Here is a 20,178-nt window from a genome sequence, read left to right on the forward strand (position 1 = left end):
TCTCCTCGGAGGGGTCTATAGGGTCTAGGCTCCATAGGAATGGAGCTTGGTTCTGGATCTATTTAGCACCCTACGGCTAAATACACATGTAGCACTCAGTGCTGAGGTGAGCACCCAAGCAGGATCCAGTGCCTGAAGTAACAATACAGGCCTTCACCACGGTGTGGGGTGCAGGTACAGCTTCCAATGTCCTGAGGCTGCACATATTCAGGTGCCAAGCTTTTATCATTTTAGTAAAAGACAACAAAGAGCTGAATGAAGAATTTGAAGCAAAATACATCAATGGTACATCAAGTTGGTGGAAAATCCAAACTGGAGGATGTACTGTAGTAAACCATAACCCTTCCCCTTCTCATGAAAAAAAGTGTCGCTGTCCCCATTGGAGAGTTTACCCCTCATCCTGCTTTGGTGATCACTGTCTCTATACAGATGTAAGGGTAAATCTCCCTAAACCAAGACAGCAAATAAACTTAAAAAGGTTTTAACCCTTCTGCACTTCATGCAAAAAGAAAAACATTTTGGACGGAGCTTGATTTTAAAGGGTTACTAAACCCATAAAATGTGAAATATTGTGTTGTAGCACCACTTGCAAGCTTTCAAAAACACTCACTGCTTGTCTTCACAGGGCCATCTATTTAGAAACAGGACTCACTTTATTTCTTCTAAGAGATTAATGTCTAGATCGTCAGCTCCGTCTAGTGGTCAAAATGTGGTATAGTTTTCTCATTATGGTGCTTCAGAAAACGATACCTAATTTTGGCCACTAGATGGAGCTGATGATACCAGCATTACCATCCAACAAAAAATAGGGGACATTTCATTCAACTTGCATAAATGCTTCTGACAATCGTGCAACCAGGGGCGGACTGACAACTCATGGGGCCCCTGGGCAATAGAACATGGGGCCACAGTATACACACACATAATACACATACACACACTGAAAAGGTACTGGATAGGTGGGGCAGCTATAATTTTGGGATTTTTTAAAAAAACACAGATTTTTACATACTGTCCCTGGTTTTATTGAGGCTGGCAACCCTGATGGGGCCCCTTGGTGGCATGGGGCCCTTGGGCAGTGCCCGAGTGCCTGAATGGTCAGTCCGCCCCTGCGCGCAACACATATTTTATTAATAGACCCCTAGTGTTTGTTTTTTGTTTTTTTTTAAATAAAACCCTGTATATGATTGCATAGCTAAAGTAAGAGGTTCTATTGAGAGAATCAATACAGCTTCACATTACATATAATCTACATTTCGTATACAATTACAGTTAAACTGTATCTAAAACCAAAACACTTAAGCCATATATGTCATTGCGATTTTCTATAATGTCAAAATGGTTAATCCTTTCCTTTTTATATTCCCTTCTTTCAAATATCTCATACTTAGGAAGTTAGGCTGGCCATACATTATACAATTTCCTGTACAATTTTCTTTTAGATTTACCAAAACCATATATTATGAGGTCAAAGATAAACATTTTCGATTTGGACAGGCCCTTGTACTGCATAATTGAAGGTAAATCTAAAGGAAATTGAATAATAAAATTGTATACTGTATACAATCATATTAGATAATTATAATAATTTCTTTATTTATTACAGGTACTTATATAGCGCCGTCAATTTACACAGCGCTGTACATTCACATCAGTCCCTATATTATAATACAGAAGACTGCAAGTTTGGCTGAAGCTGTGCAAATGTTTGTCTCAGTTATTCAGCAAACTTTCTATACATAGACCCCTATGTATTTCAGGCACATCTCTAGACAGAGAGGAAAATGGTAGGAGTACACACTTGTACTGTATGTGGACAGTGTGGTCCCACCCGTGCTACATTCATTGTGTTTTCCAAGATTTTGCATAGTACTGGCCCACTCTGGGAAGCCTGAAAATTCCTCCTTGCTGTGGGGCTGCACTTGCACTGCAAAGCTTTGCTGTTCGTTTAGGTCTAGGGGGTATGAAAAAGATTTACTCAATCCATCACTCCTTAGCGCTGCTAAAGTGATCTCTGCAGCTTCTTTTTCCCTTTGCTCCAGCAGTTGTTGGTCTCGATATCATAAATCAAAGATTGATTTGGGGTCTATAGCCCTGCACTGGACTTGATGATGCAGAGGGTCAGTCTACCATTGGAATATGGGACAGTGCCATCTACTGGGGGAGCGGAGAATCAAGTAAGTAATATGTTTTTTATTTCCCTCTAGACCAGGGGTCTCCAAATTTTCTAGACTGTGGCCAGCAGGAGTAAAAAAAAAAAAAAAAAAAAAAACACCCTGACATCAGTGGGAATAACCAATGCATCATCATTGGTTTCAGTGTGATTAGTGCCCCATTGTTGGTGTCAGTGGAAGAAATAGTTCAAGGGAGGATTGGTGACCCTTCATTGGTGACAGTGGGAGGAGCGCTGTCCCATGATTTGTGCCTCTGTGAGAAATAGTTCCACATCATTGGTATCAGTGGGGGAAATGATCCCCCATCTTTGGTCAGTGAATCTATCCCTGATGAAGTCACGCGGGGCGTGACGTAACACGTAGGACGGAGGCATGTTGCCTTTATTTCTGGGTGCGACCAGAAGTCTGCCATCTTGGCACACCTAGTTTGGTTCTGTTTGCTGTGAATGAGGGTTTTAGCCCCTTTTACTTGTGAGTAGTGCTTTAACTGTTTTATTTTTTTAATAGTAAAAGTTGTTACTGCACTATGGGAGGCATTCTTTTCCTTATATTTGAGCACTGATCCATATGAGAAAGGAACTTAAAGGGACATTATATCACCAGCCAGTGGAGACCCAGATCTGTCTGAGAGGGATTATACTGAGCGTTTATTGACCTGACCTGTCAATAATAGGTAAAAAAAATGAAGGTGAGCCCGAAGGTGGTGGATCACATAGTGGTGATATTTTTGCAAGATACACTGGTGTTTCGAATTATATTTAAAACGGAAGAAGAGGGATCGCTTCACAGAAGGAATTATTTACATCTGTTGGGGCTTTAATTTGGTATTATTTATTTTACACTCGTAGGGTTTGAATCCCTGGGGGGTGTTTTTTATGAATTATATTGTTGGGCACTCACTTTTGTATGATTTATATGAAGTTGTTTGCATATGCACATATATATGTTGATGATTTATTTTGGCCATTGTTCAGATGGGAGTTAGTGGGGCTGGAGGTTGTTTAGAAGTTTGTAGTGCATCATACTAATTACTTTTATTGGAGCACGTTTTCACTTGCTAATGATATAAGATATTTTTAAGAGGCTGATTATTATTTGGATTGGAGCAGCACTACACTATTGTCTAATATAGTGAATAGAGTGGTACCCCAAGGGCTACATAAAGGTAAGGACTGTATCCAGCCTGCGAGCTGCAGTTTGAAGACCACTGCCCTGGACCTAAGCATACAGTTAATCCCTGCAGTATGGGCACAGCCTTTGTTCTGTAAATGTTCTGATTTCCCAGAGTTGGGCTTTAAATTGAAACTCCAGATGGCCATCATTCAACCCAGAAGACACCAGTGACGCTGGATTAATAGAGAAGCAGAGAGAAAGAAACAGCGCTAAAGCAAGAGAGTAAGTACATTGAACCTGTGCTTGGCCCATTTGGAAATTTACAATATTCGTTGATTAGCATCAACCGCTTGCTAATTGGTTTCATTTGTTCCCTGGCTCTGCTCTTTAAGTAGGCTGCCTGAAGTTATATTCCTTATCTTACCAGTTTGCTGGGAGGGCTGCCAGACAGCCCAATTCTCTTTGAGTACACAACGAAGAATAAGAAGTAGACAGGACCATGATTAATCCCAAATGAAGGCTGAAAAGGCAAAGCGTACTTTTTTGCAGCTGCTGCTATTTTGCTCAATAAATATATATATGTATATACAGACTAATGGTATAAAAAGTAACACTTGTATGTGAATTTGGTTTCAGAGTTTCCACCTAAATCATACATTGTTTCATATGGCTGCCATGGTACTACAAGTGTTACTAATACACTCCTATAACATTCAGGATGTCCCTACTAGTCTTTGGAATGGTGGCTGAAAGTTCATGGACTCATGGTGGGAATACTACATGATCGCCTCATGATTAGCCGAACCTCTATATCGGGCAGATTGTCCTGTTTGGTTTGGGCGCACACTTCGTCTGCAGCTGCCAGGTGGAGGTCAAATCTTAAGGATACGGATTTCTTCCTTAGTTTTGGATTGTATTTGAAGAAGGAACCTTCCCATTGTTTAATCACCTGATCCACATTCTCTGTTCTGTAAAACACAAGATATGTTAGTATGTATAAAATAAAATAAAAAAACACACTTCAAAATTGCAACCCCTATAAATACGGCTGTGGAAGTGTGTTGTGATATAGCGCATCTTCTATGGAATAACCTTCAGCACATGTTAAACTCTATGTACAGTCACATTTTTTTTTTTGAGGGGGACATTGTAGGGTCTCCTAAATTCTGGCACCATTGACTGGGTAGGTCCAATGGGAATTCATATTTTCTGTCCTTACCTCTAACCCCTCACACATCCCACTACCCATGCTTGCTTTTCTGTTATTCTTTAGCTCCCTCTCCAATTTTCTTTCGGAACTTTGACCTATTCAGTCCACTTCTTACCTATCCTTCACTCCCAGTTTCATGGCTGTTCCTTGGTCTCTGCCTGTCAGGACCGGGATCTGAACCCATGGCCTCTGCCATCTGGCAGTAGCTCTCCTTTCTGAGCTGCCAGACAGCTCCCTGGCTGAACCCTTAGATAATCTTGCCTTGTACCTTATTTCTGATGAACCTTGAACTCCTAAAAACTGGACCAAAGAATCTCCTATTCAAGCCATCCATGCCTTTGACACTTCCAATTTGTGAGATTATTGTGCTCTCTCCAGCCAATATCTTGCTCCTTTGCATACCTGCAGCTGTCCTTATCTCCACTACCACTCATTACTAGACATGTGCAGAGTAAAATATTTCGTTTCGGAATTTCGTTTTCGTCTGAAAACTTAATTTATTTAGTTACTCCCGAAATTCGTTTTTATTTATTTCGTTTTTCGTTCAAAAATTGCATTCGTCCGAAAATCCACATGAATCACGGTCGAATCTGTCTTTGAAGGCTTATGGTGTCTGTCGAATGTATAAAGAAGATTCGACGGAGCTAGTATATAGCATACTTTAGAACCCTATTAAAGTCTATGGGACTCCAACGTTCAAAATCTAAAGTGCTCATTTTAAAGGCTAATTTGCAAGTTACTGTCCTAAAAAGTGTTTGGGGACCTGGGTCCTGCCCCAGGGGACATGGATCAATGCAAAAAAAAGTTTTAAAAACGGCCGTTTTTTCGGGAGCAGTGATTTTAATAATTATTAAAGTGAAACAATAAAAGTGTAATATTCCTTTAAATTTCGTAGGGGGGGGTTGTCTATAGTATGCCTGTGAAGGGGCGCATGTTTCCCGTGCTTAGAATTGTCCCTGCACAAAGTGTCATTTATGCAGGAAAAAAAGTCCTTTAAAATCACTCGCAGCTATAATGAATTGTCGGCTCCCGTAATACAGAGAAGACTCATTGAAAGTCATTGATAAAAAAATAAATAAATAAATAAATAAAAAAAGCGTGGGGGTCCCCCAAATTCAATTACCAGGCCCTTCAGGTCTGGTATGGATATTAAGGGGAACCCTGCCTCAAATTTAAGAAAAAATTTGACGTGGGGTTCCCCCTAAATATCCATAACCAGACCCTTCAGGTCTGGTATGGATATTAAGGGGAACCCCGCGTCAAATTTAAAAAAAAATTGACGTGGGGTTCCCCCTAAAAATCCATACCAGACCCTTTATCCGAGCACGCAACCTGGCAGGCCGCAGGAAAAGAGGGGGGGACGAGAGAGCGGCCCCCCCTCCCTCCTGAACCGTACCAGGCCACATGCCCTCAACATTGGGAGGATGCTTTGGGGGTCTGTGACCCCTCAAAGCACCTTGTCCCCATGTTGATGAAGACAAGGGCCTCATCCCCACAACCCTGGCCGGTGGTTGTGGAGGTCTGCGGGCGGGGGGCTTATCAGAATCTGGAAGCCCCCTTTAACAAGGGGACCCCCAGATCCCGGCCCCCCCCTGTTTGAAATGGTAAGGGGGTACAAAAGTACCCCTACCATTTCACAAAGAAAGTGTAAAAAATGGTTAAATAAAACAAACACACTTTTGAAAAATTCCTTTATTAAAAATAAAAAAATAAAAAAAAGATTCCAGCGGCGGTAATCCACTCTTGCTATCCAGCGACGGACGGTCATCTCTCCAGCGATGTCTCATCTCATCCAGCGCAGCGATCCATCCTTCTGTCTCCGTGGAGGAGACACTGCAAGGATTCCGGCGGGTGACGTTTCTTATATACGGAGGGCGGGGCCACCCGTCACCTGACCCCGCCCCCCTCTGACGCAAGGGGAAACCCGGGGTTCCCCGTGACGTATAGGTGACCCCGCCCCCCTCTGATGTAACGGAAACCTGCCTGTGTTACATCAGAGGGGTGCGGGTCACCCCTACGTCACAGGGAACCCCGGGTTTCCCCTTGCGTCAGAGGGGGGCGGGGTCAGGTGACGGGTGGCCCCGCCCTCCGTATATAAGAAACGTCAGCCGCCGGAATCCTTGCAGTGTCTCCTCCACGGAGACAGAAGAAGGACGGAGGATTCGCTGCGCTGGATGAGATGAGACATCGCTGGAGAGATGACCGTCCGTCGCTGGATAGCAAGAGTGGATTACCGCCGCTGGAATCTTTTTTTTATTTTTAATAAAGGAATTTTTCAAAAGTGTGTTTGTTTTATTTAACCATTTTTTACACTTTCTTTGTGAAATGGTAGGGGTACTTTTGTACCCCCTTACCATTTCAAACAGGGGGGGGCCGGGATCTGGGGGTCCCCTTGTTAAAGGGGGCTTCCAGATTCTGATAAGCCCCCCGCCCGCAGACCTCCACAACCACCGGCCAGGGTTGTGGGGATGAGGCCCTTGTCTTCATCAACATGGGGACAAGGTGCTTTGAGGGGTCACAGACCCCCAAAGCATCCTCCCAATGTTGAGGGCATGTGGCCTGGTACGGTTCAGGAGGGAGGGGGGCCGCTCTCTCGTCCCCCCCTCTTTTCCTGCGGCCTGCCAGGTTGCGTGCTCGGATAAAGGGTCTGGTATGGATTTTTAGGGGGAACCCCACGTCAATTTTTTTTAAAATTTGACGCGGGGTTCCCCTTAATATCCATACCAGACATGAAGGGTCTGGTTATGGATATTTAGGGGGAACCCCACGTCAAATTTTTTCTTAAATTTGAGGCAGGGTTCCCCTTAATATCCATACCAGACCTGAAGGGCCTGGTAATTGAATTTGGGGGACCCCCACGCTTTTTTATTTTATTTATTTATTTATTTTTTTATCAATGACTTTCAATGAGTGTTCTCTGTATTACGGGAGCCGACAATTCATTATAGCTGCGAGTGATTTTAAAGGACTTTTTTTCCTGCATAAATGACACTTTGTGCAGGGACAATTCTAAGCACGGGAAACATGCGCCCCTTCACAGGCATACTATAGACAACCCCCCCCCTACGAAATTTAAAGGAATAGTACACTTTTATTGTTTCACTTTAATCATTATTAAAATCACTGCTCCCGAAAAAACGGCCGTTTTTAAAACTTTTTTTTGCATTGATCCATGTCCCCTGGGGCAGGACCCGGGTCCCCAAACACTTTTTAGGACAGTATCTTGCAGAATCTTTTCTCTCTGTCAAATCTTTTTTCTCTGTCGAATATTTTCTCTATATAATCTTGGACTAATAGAGGTAAGGTTAGGCACATTCGAACACAGGTTCTATAGACACAGATTGTTGTTAGAGTCATGTCGAATCTCCTATTCTATATCGAACTGTTGTAACAATGAAAACGAAAATAAAGCATTTATTTATGTCGGATCTTTCGTTTTTCGGATTTTGTGCTTTCGTTATCGTTTGTCAAAACGAAAACGAAAATAGCTGAAATTCGGACGAAAATGCATTCGGACGAAAACGAATGCACATGTCTACTCATTACTGACCTTTGGCTTGTTCCTTGACTATGCTTCTGCTTGATTCACTTGTTACCGACCCTTTGTTGGTTTACTGACAGCACTTCTGCTTGATCCCTACCTGGTGGGGCAATCCTGCAATCCTGCAATCCTGACCACAACCTGGTACTAATATGGAGAAAAACCCATCTGCAATATCAGGAGCTCTGGTGAATACTGGTTAGTTCTTAGACCCTATGAAAGCCCACATCATCTTCCAGCATGGTGAGAGAATCTCTAATCCTAGAGCTACTTGTCTCCGATTCTGACCCCTGACCGTGACACCGCCTGTGTTCCTTACTCCACTTTTCACTCCTCTGACCCATTGATCTGTGGGTTCTCTTCCATTGCATTCCATTCTTTTTTTTTTTTCAGCTTATCAATGTAAATCACACGGAAATGTAAGCCTTGGAGATAGTGTTCCTAGAAAGTCTAAGATTCCTAATTGTATCTTTCTATCTTCTGTGAAGTTGGCCATACACTTTTTTAGATTTTTTTTTTTTTTCATTCAGCCTGCGAGGGGAATGAGAAAAATATAACCAATTCCTCTGTCCATGCTTTACAGCATGGATGGATGAATCCCCCACTGCAACTATTGGCTGGCTGTCAACATACATGAACAGCGACTATATCTGAATGGATGCAGCTGCTCCTCGGCCATTAATTTTCTGGCTGGTTCCTCCGATTTTTCAATTAAGGGATGTTTGGCGGGAGGCGGCAGGCAGGGCCACAAACAGAGTGATTTAGGGATTTTCAGTTGGTTCTCAGTTCAGAAAAAAAGAAAAGGTAAACTAACACCCTACCCACTTCCTCCCCCATTTCCAGTCCCCACTGTACTTGGTCAGCTGCTATGATCCATCCCTGAAGCCCTACAGAAATAAGGGGAAGAGGAGCGAGATTTTTGAGTACCCAGAATGCTACACCAGCAGCGTAGAAACTGACAGCTCATACCCACAGAGGTAAGTTTAGTAGGGATCTGGGGGGGGGGGGGTGTCAAGGATGTGGCTATATCCTTGTATTGTAAAAGATTGAAGTAAAGAGTTAAAAAAAAAAACCTGTAATTGTATTTTTTGCTGTCCATGTCCTGTTTACTTCTTGTCTTGAAGACGCAACAGGAAATGAGAAAAAATCCATACAAAGTGGGGTGAGTCCCCTCCTAAACAGTTGTCACCAGAAAAGGTGTACCCTCTGAAAGGTTTACCTTCTCTTCTAGTCTATTCCTTTTTTGGTAACAACATTTTGAATTTCCCGTAATATTTTTATCCTGGTTACAATGGTCAGAGACTTCCTACCAGGAACACAGACAACAATAAAACTTGACATGGGTTCTGATGCTTCTCTAATCTATCCAAAATGGCTTTACTTTTACACTATTAAAGCCTCTAAGTTGGAGAAGCAAATATAAGTGTAAAAACTTGAGAAACATAAGTAAAGACAAAAAAAGTGAGAAAATGTACTGTATTGAATGAAAAATTAATCAAATTAAAAGTCCAGTGCACACGTTTTAAAATAAATCAAATAACAATAAAGTGCAGTTTGGCTCCTCCCAACGCGTTGCGTCACGGTCACGTGACTTTATCAATCATTGAGGAGCCTGGTGACGGTTACGGCCAAAACAGGAAGTCTTCCATTCACAGCGTTTTGTTGATGTGTGACCTCACTCTGCTGTGGCTACTCACATATCTTCAATTTTAAATGTAAGTCTACCTTTGTTTTAAATAAACTATTGCTTCATACTACACTATGAGGAGATGTTTTCCTTATTGCATGTGCGATGACTACTGATGGATGACATCATTTGGAGATTGCTTTGCTATTTTGATGTGCATAATCTTTGGATTTGAGGTGAGCGACCATTGCCCATGGAAGCGGATTGGTGCCCTTTTGGAATTCAGTACATATTTGTGATCATTGACACTGGGATCTGTCCGTCAATCACTCAACAATTATCTTGGAAGAAGGGCTGCACTTTATTGCCATTTGATTTTTATAATTTGTGCACTAGACTTTTTTCAATATTGTAAATTTTCTCACTTTATTTGTCTTTACTTATGTCTCTTACGTTTTTACACTTATATTGGTGTACTTAGATTTAGCGCTTCTCCCACTTATAGGTCTTAATAACATTGTTGGTGTTAGTGACACTAAGGAGTTTGGCAGCTTTATCACCATTTTGCTGCACTGTTATTTTGTCATAGTTGTAATCTATACACTGAGTAGTGCATAAGTTAATTTCCAGTCAAGTTCCTCCACCCCAAACTCACTCAGCCATGTCTTTATGGACCTTGCTTTGTGCATTGGTCCAAATCATTTGATGGAGGGGGGATTATGGTGTGGGGATGTTTTTCAGGGGTTGGTCTTGGCCCCTTAGTACCAGTGAAGGGAACTCCTAAGGTATCATCATACCAAGACATTTTGGACACTTTCATGCTTCCATCTTTGTGGGAACAGTTTGGGGATGGCCCCTTCCTGTTCCAACATGACTGCACACCAGTGCACAAAGCAAGGTCCATAAAGACATGGATGAGTGCCTTTGGGGTGGAGGAACTTGACAGTCATGACCTCCATGAACACCTGTGGGGATTAATTAGAGCAGAGACTGCGAGCCAGGCCTTCTCATCCATATGTCCTGACCTCATATACCCTGACCCCACAAATGTGCTTCTGGAAGAATGATCAAACATCAAACATTCCCACACTCTTAAACCTTGTGGACAGCCTTTCCAGAAGAGTTGAAGCTATTAAGCTGCAAAGGGTGGGCCAACTCAATATGAAACCCTACAAACGAAGACTGGGATGCCATTAAAGTTCATGTGCATGCAAAAGCAGGTGTCCCAATACTTTTGGTAAGATAGTGTATCTTTAATTCAGTGTATCCTTAATTCAGTGTATCCAGTAGATGGGGGTGAAATAAACTGAGATATTTGAAGTAAACCAAGAAAGCACAACACAGCATTAAAACACATGTATGGATTGCCAACAACAGCACTGCTCACCAATACTTGATCCGATCCCCCAGCCAAAGTGCCCATGTATGCTACTCTTAGTCATTGCTTAATTCATAACTTGCAATACTTACTGTACTGTAGCACTGGCTTCTGCACCCTCCTCTGCTATATTACCATTGAATAGTAGATGTTTTGTTGAAGGTTCTTTACAGACCTCTGTATTTTTTTCTACAGATCCTGCAACAATATAAACCTCACACATTTAGCCATTAGTCATATACATGCATTTTTTCAACACTATCACAAAAAAAAAAAAAAAAATGCACAGCTATTTGTCCAGCAAAACTATTGGTGGTGCATTTGTTTTCTGTGAATGAGGCACAATAGAAGGTACTCCTATTCCCTCTACAGGTCAAATGTTATTCCTTTATAAAAATAGAGTGGCTCAGGAAGATACCACATGATGGCCACTAGAGAGAGCAGAAGGTCATAGGAATTAATTATTTATTTGCTACGGTTGTCAACTCCATCTGGTGGTCATAATGCAAGATTTTCCCAAACCACTCCATTTCTTTTTTTGTACATATGAATAACGCCCTGTACACACGGTCGGACATTCCGACGACAAAATCCGTCTAATTTTTTTCCAACAGATTTTGGCCCAAACTTGTCTTGCATACACACGATCGCAAAAAATTGTCAGAAAATCTGATCGTTCTGAACGCAATGACGTAAAACACATACGATGGGACTATATAGAGGCCAGTAGCCAATAGCTCTCTTCTCGTAATTTATTCTGAGCATGTGTGGCACTCTGTCCGTTGGAATTGTCTACAAACGATCACAATTTAAACGATCGGATATTGTTGTCGGAAAATTTTAGATCCAGCTCTCAAACTTTGTGTGTCGGAAATTCCAACGGAAAAAGTCAGATGGAGCCCACACACGATTGGATTTTCCGACAACACGATCCAATCGCACATTTTCTGTTGGAAAGTCCGACCGCGTGTACAGGGCATAACACTCAACCCATAAAAGCAATAGCTTGAGAACATTCACTTATGCCCCACAGATCAAATGAGCTAGCCATTTCGCTGGACCAATAGTGATGCAAATTTTATTTTATAAATACACCCCTAGGTTTCTGTTATGGATGCTCTTAGAAGGAAGGGGAGTCTAATGCTCTTTATACCTGGAAGTTTTGGTGTGTCTTTTTGCTCCTGGCAGACAAATTGACTGATGGGGGAGAGAAATGGACATGAATAACCTATAACAAGGCCTTATGAGCGGGGTAAAATGTGTCAGACATTGTGGCTTGAGAGGGGCTGAGGCTGCTTTACATCTGATCTTAGTACGCAAGTTGTCAGGAGTGCTGTGTCTTTGGATTACACATTAGTATAGCAGGCCTGGATAAGCACTACAGATGCTGGCACCTGAATGTAGTGTGTAGCGCCGGCTCCTGAAGAGTGTGCTTTTCTCCATTTAATGTTCCTAGAACCGCAGTTTGGTTTTGGGTTTAATTATACCAAATTAAGGTTTCAGTACCAGTCTAGCTGGATTGCACTGTGTTCCGCTTGGCCATAGATGGCCCTGTCGTCACTGGCAGGTGTGAGAACGCGGTTCAGCTGGGCGCACTGAGTGACACTTTTTCTCGGAACAAGCCCAGTGGGAGTGTCATCTTGCTGTGCATTCTGGGAGAGGGTACTTAAGGTACTGACATCACGTGCTTCTGGGTTTCCGGTCCAGAAGATTTTTCTGCCTGTTTGGTCCTGGTCCTCCTGACCAGCCCCCATGGCTCTCATGGCCTGGGGTACGGATCCATCCAATTTCGAGTCTCGGGGCTAGCTAGCCCGAGGCAAAGTAACTGGAGGGAGGATTCGGAGGTGGTCCGGTGCTGTCTCATTTGTGGAGAGGCCTAGCAAATGAGGAAGCAACCAGGGGTGGACTCTTCGGGAGAAGGCCACGCTGAAGGCTGGCTTCTCAGAAAGAGCCTGGAAGCTTAGTTGAAAGACCCCAAGTGAATCTACACTCGTACGGCATCGCCGGACCGGCTGCAAGATACTGGTACCGTATGAGGGCTCTCTAAAATTCAACTACATCCTTCAGTTACTACAAGTGTTCTACAACAAGTCTGTGGCAGAGACTTTATTCAAGTGTTCCATATGCAAGTCTGTGGCAGAGGCTTCGCTTTATCTGAGCATTCTATCGGCTGCTAGGCCTGGTGAGAGGAGGTCTATCCAGTAGCAGTGAGGATCCAGTTGTGAATGGCTATTCTCTGGATTTCTATAGTGAGAGACTACCTATTTTGGATAAGTTCTAAGAGTACCTGAACTTTCTACCTAAAACCCTCTAAGCCTCATTGAGAGACTGGGTTTTGTCTCCTCTTTTTTGGCAAATAAAAATCCTTCGAATGGATCCAGTGTCAGTCTCTACAATCCTTTGGGCCATCAACCTCGGGAAGCCCCTAGACATACACGAGGTCAAGAAGGTAATGGTAAGTCCAATAAAATCAGCCGCTCTTTCGGGGGTCAGTGCTACAAGTGGATCATTGGGGTGCATTGATGGGCACTTGGAGCTGCGCTCTAAGCTATTAAACGGGGTCACATTCTCCTAACGCTGCTGCACTCTATTCATAACTATAAAAAATGTTAATACAAAAAGCAAATATATTCAAAATGATTAAACATTTAATTTGATGCAAAAAATGTTTATTGTGGTTAGAGTGGGGAAGGCTAAACCTGTTTCTTACTGCTCTCTGGGGCTTAGTTAGAGAGAATTATCCTCACTTCCCGTCTTGCTGCCAATGGTTGCAACAGACAGAAAATAAATAAAAAACTGTAACTGGGGTCAGATTTTTTTACTCTACTGAAGAAAAGCATTTTTATTTCTATGTTGCTGTTGGAGAGTTCCACTCATTTCCTGACTTGTAAAATGTTGTTAGCAGGACAGGAATTGAGGGCAGATCTCCCTAACTGGAACCACAGATACACTATATTGTCAAAAGTATTGGGACACCTGCCTTTACACGCACATGAATTTTAATGGCATCTCAGTCTTAATCCGTAGGGTTCAATATTGAGTTGGCCCACCCTTTGCAGCCATAACAGTTTAGGAGTGTCTATGGGAATGTTTGACCATTCTTCCAGAAGCGCATTTGTGAGGTCTGGCACTGATGTGAAGGTCTTGCACTCTCTGCTCTAATTCCTCCCAAAGGTATTCTATTGGGTTGAGGTCCAGACTTTGTGCAGGTCAGTCAAGTTCCTTCACACTATATTGCCAAAAGTATTGGGCTACCCCTCCAAATCATTTGGTGGAGTGGGGATTATGGTGTGGGGTTGTTTTTCAGGGGTTGGGTTGGCCCCTTAGTTCCAGTAAAAGGAACTCTTAAGGCGTTGGCATACCAAGACATTTTGGACAATTTTATGCTCAAAACATTGTGGGAACAGTTTGGGAATGGCCCCTTCCTGTTCCTGTTCCAACATGACTGTGCACAAAGCAAGGTCCATAAAGACATGGATGAGCGAGTTTGGGGTGGAGGAACTTGACTGGCCTGCACAGAGTCCTGACCTCCACTCCAATATAACACCTTTGGGATGAATTAGAGCAGAGATTGTGAGCCAGGCCTTCTCGTCTAACATCAATGCCTGACCTCACAAATGCGCTTCTGGAAGAATGGTCAAACATTCCCTACGGACTAAGAGTGGGATGTCATCAAAGTTCATCTGCGTGTAAAGGCAGGTGTCCCAATACTTTAACAATTTAGTGTAGCAGTAAAAGCCTAGTAAGGGTTCTTAACCTTCCTCACTCTATCCAAAACTGAGAAAAAAAAGCTTTGGCTGGATATAGACATTAAACATTTAATATAATTTGAGATTCTAAAAAGAATTATACTGTAATCTCACCTGAAGGTAAGTTAAAACTTATTTTGCTTGTAGATGATTTGGGTTCCTGGATTTGTTTAGTACCATATAACCTACAGAATAAAACAACTGACAATTACACATGTTCATAACTTGAGTGACACCCAGCATCATTCAACCTACTTTCTGTGAGCCCAGGACATCATGGGCACACAGCCTGGGGGTACAATATTAGCAAAGTCTTCTTATGCATTTAGTGCAATCTCAAAGCTCACCCTCCTCATCTCATTTTTTGAAAAAAGGTTTTGTTTTAATTGTTTAATTTAATTTTGTTTTAAAGTGTTAAAGTGGGATTTTTCATCTGATTTTCTAATCGTGTTTATGAGGCTTAACAGAAAGCGAGTGGAAATACAACATTTTCGAGTTGCCAGAACTAAGGGTAAGGGGGAACCTTCCACCTGGCATACCTTTTCCAGAGACAGCTAAGGTTCCACTCGTTTTCTTCTAACTTCTTTTTGTGTCTCTGGGGCAGGAAGTGGAGCGAAATGTCCTCAAAGGTACAAGAAAAATAAACTTGCAGGAGTTTTAACCCTTCCATACTGTATCCAAAACTCTGGACTACCAGCCCAACATATGATATTTGGACTGGACCGGGGTAAAATGCCCTCCAGGCCATCACTCATGACTGGTATCTCTGGAATTCTTTTTGGGATCCCAGATCAGTAGCACCAGCTGCAAGAAAGCACAACTGGGTTAGACATCTCTACCAAACTAGTGTTATGGAGTACCTCACTACTTATCTTTTGCTCTATATTTTATACATACGCGTTTCTGTTGCGCAAGCTTGCACTTTGTGGGATCCAGGACTATTCCCTATTGCTGTAATTCCCTAATAATTGATGGATTACAGTTTATTCGACCTACCTAGTCTCTTCCCTTTCCAGCAAGCTTCGGTATGCAGAGATTTCTTTCTCCAGCTTCATGTTGGTGTTGAGAAGCAGCTGGTGTTTTTGTATCTGAGTCCTAACCCCAGCTCTGACCTCCTGTAGCTCTTGTTCTAAGTCTACAATGATGGCTGACAGTGCTTCGAGTTGCTTCTGATGGTGCTGTTCTGTGGAATGTAGCCTGAATTTCAGACTTCTCTCCTTTAAAACAACAATAGTCAATTCAGAGTTAGCTTTTTAGACAGTAAAAGTATAGGTATGGACTTCACTCTTTACAGGGTTTGACCTTGGTGGCAGAGGGCTGCTTGGAGTGACGCTAGAGGATGGTTTCTCATAGAACACAATAAAAGAATGATAAATCACCAGCTCTCTGATGCAATTACTATACACTTTTACATATTAATGCAAAGTCGCATTTATCATCTGTAACGCAACATTTTGGGGTCCCTTCCTCAAGGCCATATAGTGACCACCCTCACACTCATCAATATGTCATCTTAAGGAAGGGTCCCTGTGTGGCCCTGAAACTTGCTGGTGACGTCTCATCCTTCACACATAAGCCAAATTTTAGCAAGCAATGAAACACCTGGAACCAGTGACAACCAAGTATTGTGAGATAAACAAATTAACTAAAACAACTGCATGCTAAATACTGTATGTCTTCTACCACATAGACCTTCCACCATATTGGAAAATCTCTGCGGCCAGGTTTTCCCATTTCCTTGAAGATAACAAGGCAATGATTTCAATACATGTCTAAAAAAATATATTTGTGAATCTGAGTTTTAATACAGCAAATTCAGGTGGGCCACAGTCTGGCTGTAGATGTCATAAAAATTACAAGTGACGTCACCCATTTTGAGAATTGCTGTACTTTATCACATTCCTCCCAAGCTGCAGAAATGAGAAAGAGGGACAACTTTTCACACAAAGTATGTATGCAAAGGGTAAAACCACAGTTATGTGGACCACTACTTTTCTTTTATACTCCCTTTTAAAATTAATAGAGGCAATCATTAGTCTAGAGCAGCCTTTCTCACCCTTTTCAACACAGAGGAACCCTTGAAATAGTTCTCCGGTCTCGGGGAACCCCTGCTAAAAATTAAAAATGTACAATTCATGATACATTAGTGTGATGGTCAGTGAGAGGAATGGTCCTTACACTTGGGGTCATTGGGAAGAATTGCCTCCTTACAGATAGCTAAAAGGAACAATGGTGTCCGAGGGAACTTATCTGAAAAGCAGAAATTGCCCAATGTTGAAGGAACCCCTAGCAACCTCTGGAGGAACCCTACGGCTCCACGGAACCCTGGTTGAGAATCACTGGTCTAGAGGTAGAGCCATAAGCTGTAATAATTACCTTATTTCTTGCTCCAGCAAGCTTTCACAACTCTGAGTCACCAGTCCCCCAAAGCCTCATACATGGTGATACCATTAAGTACAATGCAGGATAAATAAACCTACACTGTACTTAAAGGACAGTGAGGGCCTGCCTACAACCCGAAGCGCTTTAGAGAATAGGCGAGCCCCCGAAGTCTGCCAGAGTGAGTAATAAGGGTCCAATGGTATTTTTTTGTAAATCTTATGCCCCATTCACACGGTCGGACATTCCAACCACAAAATCTGTCGGATTTTTTTCGACGGAGTTTGGCCGCAACTTACACGCGGTCGACACAAAGTTGTCGGAAAATCCGATCGTTCGGAACAAGGTGGTGTACAAAACGTACGATGGGACTATGTAGAGGCCAGCAGCCAATAGCTTTCATCTCGTAATTTTTTCTGAGCATGCGTGGCACTTTGTGCGTCGGAATACTCTACACACGATCGGAAAAAGTCTGATTGGATTTTGTTGTTGGAAAATTTTAGATCCAGCTCTCAAACTTTTTCCGTCGGAAATTCCGACAGAAAAAGTCCGAAAGAGCCCACACACGATCGGATTTTCCAACAACATAATCCGATCTGACTTTTTCCATTGGAATTTTTGACCGTGTGTATGGGGTATTAGGGTTTAGCTTTCAATAGTACATCTTTGTATGGATGTCTCTACAACAAATTAAAAACAGGAACAACTGAAAAGAAAAGAGTGGTGGAAGGTTTTGGTTCCACAAGAGGGACAGTTGGGAGGCAGGACATTTCTGACCTACTTGGAAGCGACAACATAACATATAATAGGTAATCTCCCCAAACGCCAATTTGTTTCTTCAACTATGGAACAGTGGAACAGATCAAGGTACCATGTGTAGACTGGCTTCAGCATTGGTAAAACATTACAGTGAATACCAGTTCTTCAGTAACTTGTAAAGGAAAAAAACACTATATTATCAAGAGATTGTGGACAACTGACCATCACACCTATATACCCTTGTTGAACATTACATTTCAAAACCTCATATTTTGAACCAAGCACATAGCTAGACAATTGTTCACTTTCAGCCTTTTGGCAATAGTTTGAAGGAGCCTCTTTGAAATCCAGCATTGACATGTGCCCCTGTACAAAAAGCCAGCTCCATAAAAACCATGGTTTGATTAGCTTGATGTGGTGTAACTTGAGTGGCCTGCACAGAATTCTGACCATGTCCCTATTGAACATCCTTCAGATAAATTAGAACACCAATTTCAAGGTAGGTATCTGGCTCCACAAAAGCTCTTTGGGCTGAATGACCCAGAAGAGTGGATGTTGTTATGTCTGCAAGAGAAAAAGGAAAGTGGGGGGGGGGGGGGGGGTATCCATAGTAATGACAATGGTTTTGAAATAGGTTGTCTAACAAGCTCATGCTATTTTGGTGAGATGGTTACATTTCCACAAACTTTGGTCCACATGCATGGATTGCCCATTCATGGCAAGTACATACACAAGTACATACACAAACAAACAGCTTACGTTGTTGCAAAAACAGTAAAATACATTGAATAAATGCAGAATGTCGAGTCGTACTGGAAATGGTCTCCATGGTGAAAATGCAAAGTCGATTTACCATCTAAATGCTGGATTGATGACAATCTCAATTTTGGGATCTCAACTACTTTGAGAGGCAAAATAAGCCTCAATAAAGATGCTCTCCACACTTGTGTCATGTAAGTAGGACCATTTTTTCCCAGGTTCAGCCTTCTCAAATGATTAGTTTATCTAGTTGACATCCCAAGGTTTGAAAAAATATCCCAGCTATAGCCTTCCTGAAGTAACTCTTTACTTGGAGCCATACTAAATCATTTTTTTTAACACTATAAAGTCGAAAACTCAAGTAATGAAAATATGCAGTAGGTACTACAGACATTTAACTAAAGACGGGAAGGAAAAAAATGTTCTTGCCAATAGCAACCAATTAGATCTTTTTTATATTTTGTGTAAAAAAACTTATGGAGTGCAGGGATCAGATGTATGTAATGTGCAGAGTGCAGTGATCAGGAGTATGTAATGTACAGAGTGTAGGGGTCAGGTGTATGTAATGTGCAGAATGCAATGATCAGGAGTATGTCATGTACAGAGTGTAGGGGTCAGGTGTATGTAATGTGCAGAGTGCCATGATCAGGAGTATGTAATGTACAGAGTGTAGGGGTCAGGTGTATGCAATGTGCAGATTGCAGTGGTCATGAGTATGTAACATACAGAATGTAGGCGTCAGATGTATGTAACATACATAGTGCAGGGTTTAGTTTTTTTTGGGGGGTGTTGAACCCCTTGTCCCCATGCCAGTATTTACATCCAAGTGTAATTACTATGGTACATACTACTGCTAGAAAAGTGCTGTTGGAAGCAGCATTTGGTCAGCTTTTCAATTGTACAGACCACCAAACAAGAGAAGGGAGAGATGGCTTCATGTTGCTTGAAATACAAAGAGTCTTGTCTTATCCCCTTAGTCCTTACAGTTCTATGGCTAAATTTAGCCAGAAATGTTCAAAGGTGAAAAAAATCACCACAGTTAATAAAATGAGTAAATTATAAAGTTTGCTGCTACCCCCTCTACCCCTACAGCCTTAGGCAATGCCTTATGGAAATAAAGCCCAGGTGACATGATTACATTCATGCCAGATACAGTTGTGCTTATAAGTTTACATACCCTGGCAGAATTTATGATTTCTTGCCCATTTTCCAGAGAATATGAATAACACGAAAACATTTATTTTACTCATGGTTAGTGTTTGGCTGAAGCCATTTATTATCAGTCAACTGTGTTTACTCTTTTTAAATCATAATGACAACATAAACTACGCAAATGACCCTGATAAAAAGTTTACATACCTTGGTGATTTTGGCCTGATAACATGCACACAAGTTGAAACAAAGGGGATTGAATTGAAGGGGATTGAAGGGGGCTATTAAAGGTAACCATCCTAACCTGTGATCTGTTTGCTTGTAATTAGTGTGTGTG

The 20,178-nt window shown here is 42.1% G+C and overlaps 1 protein-coding gene across 4 annotated transcripts in view; it reads right to left on the minus strand.

Moving 5' to 3' along the window:
• Positions 1 to 2,238: 2,238 nt before the first annotated feature.
• KRT222 (keratin 222) overlaps positions 2,239 to 20,178 on the minus strand; it is a 93,673-nt gene continuing 75,733 nt past the window's right edge. For all 4 annotated transcript variants that reach the window (XM_077459863.1, XM_077459862.1, XM_077459865.1 and 1 more), the window contains exons 7-10: positions 15,789 to 16,009; positions 14,907 to 14,977; positions 11,136 to 11,241; positions 2,239 to 4,255 (exon numbers count right to left, since the gene is read on the minus strand). In XM_077459863.1, coding sequence (XP_077315989.1) covers positions 4,042 to 4,255; positions 11,136 to 11,241; positions 14,907 to 14,977; positions 15,789 to 16,009 — 612 coding nt within the window. In that variant the 3' untranslated portion in view covers positions 2,239 to 4,041. The remainder of the gene's footprint in view (positions 4,256 to 11,135; positions 11,242 to 14,906; positions 14,978 to 15,788; positions 16,010 to 20,178) is intronic.

This window comes from Lithobates pipiens, unplaced genomic scaffold (assembly GCF_037356315.1).
Source record: "Lithobates pipiens isolate NorthernLeopardFrog02 unplaced genomic scaffold, aLitPip1_a1.2 Scaffold_28, whole genome shotgun sequence".
NCBI classification, from domain to species: Eukaryota; Metazoa; Chordata; class Amphibia; order Anura; family Ranidae; genus Lithobates; species Lithobates pipiens.